Below are 10150 nucleotides of genomic sequence, written 5' to 3' on the forward strand. Positions count from 1 at the left end.
CATTCCCCCATTCCCCACTTTTTTTTTATAAGTAGGTCAAAAGAAAACTTACTACATATATAATACTACAAACGATAAACAAAAAAAATTCAACATATTATATTCATAATTTTTTTTTTGATTCTTGTTTACATTTTTTTACGATTGTAGTATTATTAATCGTGATATACACAAATGAATGATAACACAATGTTTAAATGATAATAATTTCCATTATTCACCATAAAATGTCCAAGAAAAAAGTGACATATATATTTTGTTGAAATCAACTTGTTCTTAGTTTTCTTTCTGATTCCATTTCAACTGCTCTTGACCAGTCATCGGTTGTCAGTGTCGTTCTCCCATGACTTAAAGCCAATAATCTCGATAGGACAAGCAACGTGTGTAAGTCGGAAGAATTAACTTTTTCGTTTTTCTGTCTCATTGACACGTAATCTTGTCCGATTTTTTTAACCATATCTTCTCCCAATTCGAAATCCATAAGCTTAACCCGTGTTAAATAAATTCTTAATTTATCCGATATTTTTTCATTTAGGTATGCCCGCACACCTTCGTACGATTCCTTCATTGTTTCTTCTTCGATAAAATCCGTTTTAACTTTTAATTTTATGTCGACGTCAAACATGGATTTCCCTTCGGACAAAACGAGTAACGGAAGATTTGCATTGTAATCAACCGAATAGTACCCGAAATCATATTGGATTTCTTGCTGACGAAATAATTTTTGAAGAGCCATCACATTAAGACATCCCTGATTGTTAAGTTGTCCTTCATCCATACTCGTTTCGTTTATTATTAAATGTGTGCCGTCGGCCAATTGTAAAATTCCACTCCATAATCTGTTCGATTCGTAGTCTTTTCTGAAAAATGTCATTTTTTTTTTTTTTTGATAATTTAATCAAAAATAAATTTAAAAAAAATTTTCCAACAGCGAAACTTACTTGGGTGTAAAACAAGATTCATTTAACAACTGAATTGTTAAAGGAATGTAATGACTGTTTGTCACAATCAATTTTATTATTTCATTTAAATAAGATGCAAAGTTTTTAATTTTTATATTGTGTAAATTAAGACTAAATTTTCCAATTACTTGCCCTTCATTTCTAACATAAACTCTCGATATCAAATGACATAATAAATAATCAGCAGCGACAGAATCTTCGAATAAAAGTTGTGTGAATATTAAATGCAAATCACTTCTTGCACTATTAATTAACTCATTGAAGTTTTCTGAAAATAATAATAATAATAAATTGTTAACCTTTAACTACTACAATTAAAATAAATTAAATAATTTTTTCTTTGAAAACTGACCACCAGGATTCATTTTATCAACTAGAGGATTACAGTGTGATTGTTTTTTAACAAATATGGCGTGGATTCTGGGAACTAACGATGGTGGAGGATGAATTGCCTTGTCTTCAGCATCAGTGTCTTCCCAGTTAGCTTCAAGCATTGGATTTAAACTTAAAAATCCCACAACTTCTATAACATCATTTAAAATAAAATTTGTTTTATCTGGTTCATCGTAAACTTTTATCAAACATGGTGTCCCTTCTTGAATTTGAAAAGGGAAATATTTTGTCAGATTATGTGTGCTATTTTGAGAATTCGATTCATTCAAATTTTCAGCGGTTTTAATTTTTTTCATTGCTGCAGGTGATGTTGTAGTTTCTGTATTATCAGGATCAACTTCCATTTCATCATCACTGTTTTCTGCTTCTCTTTTTTGTTTTAATGACTTTTGCTCGATAGGTAAATGTTGATTGGTACATTTTTGTTTTAAATACTTATCACACTGTTAAGAAACTATTCGTTTTTTTCATGAAATAACATTTTATGAAAATTATTTTTAAAAACTTTAAACTTTTTTTCTTTAATATAAATTAAACACTTTTAAATAATAATTAAAAATTATACAAAGGATACTTTTTCGACCCACTCATTGCTTCCAGGTACAGGAATACAAAATAATACTTGTCTTTCTTTAGGCAAAACTTCCGATTCATCATTTTTAAATTCTTCATTAGCCTAAAAATCAAATTCAAATTGATTAAAAGTAAAAAATTAACGAGTCATTCTTCACACGTTAAATCGAAATTACTTTGCAAGATGGAATATCTCTAAATTTTCCTGATCTTTGATAAGTTTTATTGTCTTGAGTATTTAAAATGGAATAAGTTGGAGCATAAAATTCCGGATTCAGCATATCTTGTATCATTCCTCTATACCTAACCAAAGTACCATCTCCAAAACTTTGTAAAGGTAAGTAATTGATGCAAGGAATGCCATTATAATTTTCTAAAGAGTTCAATATTGAATTGCATTCATTAACATTTTCTTCATAATGTTCAATTGACCAGTTTAGGTTAGCTGCAAAAAATTTTTAAACAATTAAAATAACAAAAGAATAAATGAAATTTTTTTTATGAATCATTAAAATAGAGTAATATTTATTCTTAACTTACTATTCATTTTGTGAAAAATGATAATTAACCAATTCGCAAATCAGTTTTCGGAGAAATTCAAAAAAACAAAATCGTTTGTGTAAATTCAATAAATATTGGCGGTAAAATTTTTTTCATAGAAGAAAATCATGTAATACATTTTCAAATGTTCTATGTTTTTCAATGCCTATTCGCACGTAAAATGGCTTTCGTACGTATGGGTTTTGGAAAAAATTTTTGCAAATATCATTATTTGAACACAAGATTATATAGTTTTAATAAGTCCGATAGTAAGAAGGTAATAATAATTAACAAATTATTTTTTTCGTTTAAATAAAATATGAGGTGTATTATTAATATTTGAAATCGGAATTTTTACTATCCCTTCATTATGAGATTTTGTTTTTCATTTTTCACTTCAATAAAAATTTTATGCTTATTTTAAATGTTTAAATTATTTAAGGGAAAAGCATTTGATTTAAGTTAACCGGAATTAATTTAATTTTTTTTTTTTTTTTTAGAAAGCTTTAGTTCTTGGTTGTTACGTAGATAAACCTCAACATTATACTTTAACCGAAGGAGCTGATTCTTTTAACACTGCAGTTTGCGGGAGGCTGAGTACTCTGCTGGACAGGTAAGAATAAATAAAAACTATTTTAAAATTTTTATTTATAATTAATATTTTAAAAGATATTAATGAAATGATAATAAATTGTTAAGTTCTACTCTGTGAAGTTTTTCGAACCCATAATGAAAATTAGTCGTGTCTATAAATATTTCATGTCAAATTTTTATTATAAAAATAAATCAATGCTTCTTTACATATTTCACAGTCAGACCTGAAACAGTTTATTTTATAAATATTGTTTTTTTGACATTAAATAAGTCTTTTTTTAAAATAAATAACTTAATTTTCTTTCACTGTTTCAGGTCAGACAAAAAATGAATATGTAAAAATGGCATCTGGAAGAAATAGTGCATCACCTCATAGCCTGCGCTCAGGCTCTGCATCCCATCGTTCTCAATCTTTCAAACAAAGCCATCAATCTTCTCTTAATGGTGTTAATGAATCTAATGAAGAAGTCAGTAGTGATTATCTTTGTCCAATTTGTTTTGAATTAATCGAAGAAGCTCACATCACTCGTTGTGGTCATACATATTGCTATAGTTGCATAACGAAAGCCCTTGTAGAAAAACCGCAGTGTCCAAGATGTGGTGTCAGCACGAGAGTAACTGACATTTTTCCAAATTTTTTACTTAACGATTTAGTTTCAAAGCACAAAACTAAGTTATTTGCTCAAGAACTTAGTCAAGCTTTAAATTCTCAAGAAAGAGTACACACCAACGGTTTAAGAGATTTTGTTACTTCCGGCTCTCAAAATTTATCATTGCCAGATGTTAATGTTATGCTTGAAGTGTTAAATCAAAGGAAATGCATTTTAGAAGCTGAAACTTGCACGGCTCAAAACGAGCTATTGTATGAATTTTTAAAACATTTGCGACAACAAAGAGAAGAAAAATTAAAACAGTTGACGAGAGAAGTTGCCTTGATACAAAAAGACATGGAAGAAGTTGAGAGCATATTAAAAAATATAGAAATATCAAAATCAAATATGATCACATCGGACACGGTCGATAGCGACATGAAAAGTGTTACCGATAAAAATTTCACAAACGATGGTTATTTTTCATCAAAAAAAAATATAGAAAACATAACGTCGAATTTAGCCAATCGAAGAAAAAGAATGCACGCTCATTTTGACGATTTCGTACAATGTTATTTTTCTGCAAGGGCAAAAGAATTATTGTTCGGTATCGATCAGAATGAAAAATCCGTTCCAGACAGTTCTGGTTCAGAATCTGGATTGAACGTTTTCCGCGAGAACTTAGTTAAATTTTCAAGATACAATTGTCTTCGTCCGTTAGCCGTATTAAATTATTCTAGTGACATATTTAACAATTCGACAATTGTGTCGAGCATTGAATTTGACAAAGACAATGAATTTTTTGCCATAGCCGGAGTGACAAAACTCATTAAAATCTACGATTACGGGTCGGTGATACGAGACATGGTGGACATACATTATCCGTGTTTGGAAATGACTTCGACGTCGAAAATCTCATGCGTGAGTTGGAATTTTTACCACAAAGGAACTCTTGCTAGCAGCGACTACGAGGGTACGATAACCGTTTGGGACGTGACCACCGGTCAAAGAACTAAAACATTTCAAGAACACGAAAAACGTTGTTGGAGCGTGGATTTCAATAATGTCGACACGAGATTGATCGCATCGGGATCGGACGACGCGAGAGTCAAGCTCTGGGATTTGAATAATGATCATTCTGTGGCATCACTCGAAGCCAAAGCAAACGTTTGCTGCGTCAAATTCAATCCCTGCAGCAGTTACAATCTCGCTTTCGGCTCTGCCGATCATTGCGTTCACTACTACGATTTGAGAAAAATGAAAGAGGCTCTGTCCGTGTTCAAGGGTCACAGGAAAGCCGTGTCCTACGTGAAATTTTTAAACAAGGAAGACATTGTTTCAGCATCCACGGATTCCCAATTGAAAATGTGGAACGTTAATCAGTCTCACTGTTTAAGGTCTTTCGTGGGACACATAAACGAAAAAAATTTCGTCGGATTGGCCACGGATGGAGATTACGTTGCTTGCGGTTCGGAAAACAATTCATTGTACGTCTACTACAAAGGAGTTACAAAACAACTTTTCAATTTTAAATTCGACACCGTTCGCAGCGTGTTGGAAAAAAGCAGCAAGGAAGACGATGCAAACGAATTTGTTTCGGCCGTTTGTTGGAGACAACAATCGAACGTTGTCGTCGCTGCCAACAGTCAGGGAATAATTAAAATATTGGAACTCGTTTAAAATCGCTAGGAAAAATTGAATTTTTCGTGATCTCAAAGACGACGTCATAACGAAACTACCCCCCCCCCATCGCTTTTTCCCTCCCTAAATAAAAATTTACAAGACACGATAATGCGTGGTGATAATCAAATCACAGAAATTGTTTTTAAAATTCTCCCAAAAAACAGTTGGGATCGATCGATCGATCAATCGATCAATCAATCGATCCTCTCGTAATTTCATTTAAATTAAAAAAGGAAAATTTTTTTTGCGTTGATGGTAGATTGATGATTGAAAAATAATTAGAATTTAGAATTTTAGATTCGAGATAATCGAATTAATCGTTATTATCGATTAATTAGAGATTTTTAAAAAACAAAAAAAAAAGTTTAAATTAACGCATCTTCTTTTTTGGTTAGAAAAAAAAAAGACCAGAACGACATTTTATTAAATTTTTTTCTTAGTCTTACAATTAAAATTTTCTTTTCAATTTTTTTGTTGACGTGTAGTAGTAGTAGTAGATTCCGGAAACGATGAAAAGAAAAAAAAAAAAAAACCCGACGGAAATGAAAAGTAACGAACAATTGGAATAATAATAATTATTATCACGTCTTTCATTTTTTTTTTTAATTTTAATTTCGAAAAATAATTAATTACCGTAATAAAAAAAAAAAAATAATTAAAATTGGGTAGGGATAATATTATATATATATATATAGATACGTGTTACGAAAAGTATTTTAAATTTGTTTGTTCATAAATTAAATTTTATTTTTAAATGTAAATAATTCAAAAAAAAAAAAAAAAAAAGAAAAAAAAAACGGAAATAAATTATTATTATTTTTACGAAAAAAAATATTTTAAAAAATGGCGAACGTTTTTATTTATTTATTAAAATTTAAAAAAAAAAAAAAATTATGTGAATAATAAGTTTTTTTTTTCTTTTTGTTTAAAAGTTGAGTAAATTTTTTTTTTCTTTTTTTTAGAATATTGTTTACTGAGAATTTTCTAGAAAAGAGATTGGAAAAAATTATCTTTTAATTTTTTTTTTTTTAGAGTCGTAGGAAATAATTTGGATTTGACAAAAGTAAAATTATTCTACGATTTATCCGATGATTATTCGGCGGTTGCAGTTGTCGGATTAAAAAAACCAAACCAAGAAGAAGATGAATCCGAAGGATTGAATAATTTAAAAGAAAGAATAAGGATAGCAGCTGCAGGTAAATAATTCCCCCCCTCCCCCCCCCCGAAAAAGTGAACGAAAAAAAAATTTTAATGTAAATTTATTATTATCAGATGGAGCACATGCATTGCAAAATTTAAAAGTCGACGAAATCGAAGTGGATGGTTTTCAAGATGCCGAAGCAGCAGCCGAAGGTGTCACTTTGAAATTATGGTGTTACGACGAACATAAAAACGAAATGGATAAATTAAAAGTACCTAAAGTTAAACTTTACACTGGAGGATGTAACGACAAGTGGGTAGATGATTAAAAAATGGATAAAATTGATGTTCAAACGGGGAAAAACAAAAATTTGTTTTTTATCAAACAGGGACGACCAATGGAAAATCGGTGTCGTGAAAGGAGAAGCACAAAACATCGCCAGAAGGTTTGCCGATGCACCCGCGAATCTCATGACACCGACCATTTTCTCCGAAAATGCCAAAAAATTATTCGAAGGTGTTAAATCTGTTAACGTCACGGTTCACGATAAAAAATGGATAGAAAGTCAAAAAATGAATACCTTTCTTAGCGTTTCAAAAGGTTCTGGAGAACCCCCGACATTTTTAGAAATCAAATACACTGGAAAATCAGCCGAAAGCTCACCGATTGTTTTAGTAGGTAATTATTAAATTTGGTAACGAATGATTTTTTTTTTTTCTAACTTATTTTCATTTCTTTTAAATTAATTAAATTTTTTTTCCGTAGGGAAAGGTATAACCTTTGACACCGGTGGCGTTAATTTGAAAACTGCATCGGGTATGTTGGATATGAGAGGAGATAAAGGCGGTGCCGCAAGCGTACTCGCAACAACATACGGAATAGCAAAATTAAATCTTCCGATCAACGTCACAAGTAAGTAAATAATTATAAAATTTTACGATTTGTTGTACGGTATATTTATTTAATTGGTTGTTTAGCTTTGATTCCGCTATGCGAAAACATGCCGGGTAGCATAGCGAACAAACCTGGAGACATAATAAAAGCAATGAATGGAAAAACGGTTAGAATCGATAACACGGATGCAGAAGGAAGATTAATATTAGCCGACGCACTTCATTACGCGAGTACATTAAAACCTGAATTCATCGTCGACGTCGCAACTCTGACAGGTAATGACAGGATTTGTTAATGGAGTTTTCCGTTAAAAATTTTTATTAATAAAAATTATATTTTACAGGAGCCATGATGATAGCATTGGGCGGCGAAGCCACCGGAGTTTTTACCAATTCAAATTCTCTGTGGAAACAACTCGAAGAAGCTGGAAGGTACACGGGAGATCGCGTTTGGCGATTACCCTTATGGAAAAGCTACGGGAAACAATTGAAAAGTTCACATATGGTCGATTTAACGAACATCGGTAAAAGTTCTGCGGGAGGAGCGTGTTCGGCGGCGGCTTTTTTAAAAGAATTCGTACCACCCGTCGATTGGATGCATTTGGATATCGCCGGAGTCATGGGGCCTTCTTTAGATAATCCTTATTTAAGAAAAGGAATGACGGGTAGACCGACGAGAACGTTGATTGAATTTTTAAAATCGAGATGTTAAATTCTAGATGGTTTATTCGAGTCGAAATTTATTCAAAAAAAAAAAAAAAAGAAAAGGATGTGGGAGAAATGGAGACGGTGGAAAAAATTAACAACACAAAATTTTTTTTCGTTTTGAAATATTTTTTTTTTATATATTAAAGAAGTTTTACATGTCTTACAACAGCATTCGTCCGTCGTATTATCATTTAAAAAAAAGAGGGGGGGAGTAGTTTGGCATGCCAAAATATTTACACAACAACATTGTCGTAAAAAGTAGACGTTAACCAAATGCAATGATAAAAAATGCTCTTGTATAATTTTTTTTCAAACACAATAATGATTATAATAATAATAATAATAATTTTTAAATAAATATAAAATGAAAATTATAATAATAACTTTTTTTTTTCTTTTTTTTTAATTCTTTTTTTTACAAAATTATATTGAAAACAAATAATAATAATAATAATAATAAAATGTGTTGCACTATAATGAATAGAGCAAAAGGAACAATTTTTTTTTTTTTTTTATAAATTTCAAGTTTAAGGAGTAGATAAATAAGACAGTTCACCACCTCTGCCTCTTCCACGGCCTCTGCCTCGTCCTCTACCGGGTCCCCTCCCTCGTCCACGCCCCCGTCACCTTCTTCCATCGGGCATTCCAATATTGCTCGTAGTTTTCTCTAAATATGCGAGCGGTCCTTGAAGCATACCACCTTATAATTTATTTATGTATAATTACAAAATAATAATAATAGTAGTAATGAGATTGATGTTAAAAGTATGTTTAAGAATATAAATTTATTTTACCTGGTCCTTGAACTGGAAATCTGGGGTTTCCTGATTGTGGAATGAACATTGCTTGTTGTGGAACCATTCCAGGACCACCACCACCTCCTGGACCCATTTGTTGTTGTAGATGATGTTGAATTTGTTGTTGTTGCTGCTGTTGTTGCTGTTGTTGTTGTTGCTGCTGCTGTTGTTGTTGTTGTTGCTGTTGCATTTGTTGCAATTGTTGTTGTTGCTGCTGTTGTTGATGTTGTTGTTGTTGATGTTGCTGCTGTTGTTGTAAATGTTGTTGTTGAAGTTGTTGTTGCATGTTAGGTGTTAAATTTTGAGGAGGTGGAATATTTGGAGATGAAGTAGGTGCACCAGTAGGAGTACCAGCTAAAGGAGTATTCGAAGAACCCTGAGCAGGAGATTTAGCCCAACTTTGAACTTGTAAATCAGCTAAAAGTGTTTGCCAGGCTGATATTTTCTCATAATGACGTTTGATCAATTCATCTTTTCTATTCAATTCAGCTCTTAAATCGTTAATATCTTCCTTAACGACACTTTCAGGTTTCAAAGCAGACAATAAAAATCTTTTTTGTAAAAAAAATGCTTCTAATTGTCTTGCTAAATCTATGAATTTTAATATTGTGTGATCAACATCAACACTAATTTCATCTTTGTCCATTGTTGGGAGTGCTCCCTCTTTGGTTAATACATTTAAACATGACTAGAAAAGAAAATATATACGTTAAGACGTTTATAATTATCTTTAAATCTTTAATAATTATCGTCCCAAAACCTTAAATTGGCACTGTCTTAAATAACTTTCAAAAACTTGTTTAATTTACATGTACAGTTTGTTAAGTAGTTTGTACTCTAACCTAAACAGGACACAATATTTTCGTTTTATTAAAAATAATCTTGTACCTATTTATCAACAAAAAGACAACGGATTAGTTATATAAAATTTAATTTTATACCTGAAAAGCTTCTTCGAACTCATCCACAAGAGTTCCATTACCATTTGAACTCGCTGTCATTTTTCTATAGTTTTAAGTAAACAAAATATTTCAATGTATAAAAGTGTCACAAGACGAGACGGTAATAGAGTAAGTTATTTGAAATTACCGACGCAGTGTTGCCAATATCTCTTTCCTTTTCATAGTGTACGTTAAAATTTTGAAAAAATGTACGTTACTTTCATTTGTGAGTTAAATTTTTTTTGTTTTAATCAAAGAGTGAAGTGTTTAAATGGTTTTTTCATCGTGAATCAAATTATATGTAAGTAAGCAACAATATTTTAATCTTTTCCAAT

The 10150-nt window shown here is 31.1% G+C and overlaps 4 protein-coding genes across 4 annotated transcripts; 2 read left to right on the forward strand and 2 right to left on the reverse strand.

The window, feature by feature from the left end:
- Nucleotides 1-265: 265 nt before the first annotated feature.
- Nucleotides 266-2475, reverse strand: Phum_PHUM511710 (uncharacterized protein; the record flags this gene model as incomplete). The annotated part of the gene is made up of 6 exons (XM_002431031.1): nt 266-860; nt 942-1230; nt 1315-1798; nt 1930-2031; nt 2105-2373; nt 2469-2475. 6 exons carry the CDS (start codon nt 2473-2475, stop codon nt 266-268), a joined length of 1746 nt encoding a protein of 581 aa, XP_002431076.1.
- Nucleotides 2476-3403: 928 nt separating this feature from the next.
- On the forward strand, nt 3404-5332 carry Phum_PHUM511720 (RING finger and WD repeat domain protein, putative; the record flags this gene model as incomplete). The annotated part of the gene is made up of 1 exon (XM_002431032.1): nt 3404-5332. One exon carries the CDS (start codon nt 3404-3406, stop codon nt 5330-5332), a length of 1929 nt encoding a protein of 642 aa, XP_002431077.1.
- An 846-nt stretch (nt 5333-6178) lies between these two features.
- On the forward strand, nt 6179-8081 carry Phum_PHUM511730 (Cytosol aminopeptidase, putative; the record flags this gene model as incomplete). Its single annotated transcript, XM_002431033.1, has 8 exons — nt 6179-6187; nt 6243-6271; nt 6368-6531; nt 6608-6788; nt 6865-7154; nt 7242-7388; nt 7454-7645; nt 7714-8081. The coding sequence occupies 8 exons, from the start codon at nt 6179-6181 to the stop codon at nt 8079-8081; spliced, it is 1380 nt and encodes a 459-aa protein (XP_002431078.1).
- Nucleotides 8082-8700: 619 nt separating this feature from the next.
- Nucleotides 8701-9875, reverse strand: Phum_PHUM511740 (mediator of RNA polymerase II transcription subunit, putative; the record flags this gene model as incomplete). The annotated part of the gene is made up of 3 exons (XM_002431034.1): nt 8701-8777; nt 8872-9562; nt 9816-9875. The coding sequence occupies 3 exons, from the start codon at nt 9873-9875 to the stop codon at nt 8701-8703; spliced, it is 828 nt and encodes a 275-aa protein (XP_002431079.1).
- Nucleotides 9876-10150: the final 275 nt, after the last annotated feature.

Source organism: Pediculus humanus, genomic scaffold (assembly GCF_000006295.1).
Source record: "Pediculus humanus corporis 1103172108281 genomic scaffold, whole genome shotgun sequence".
Taxonomy (NCBI): Eukaryota; Metazoa; Arthropoda; class Insecta; order Psocodea; family Pediculidae; genus Pediculus; species Pediculus humanus.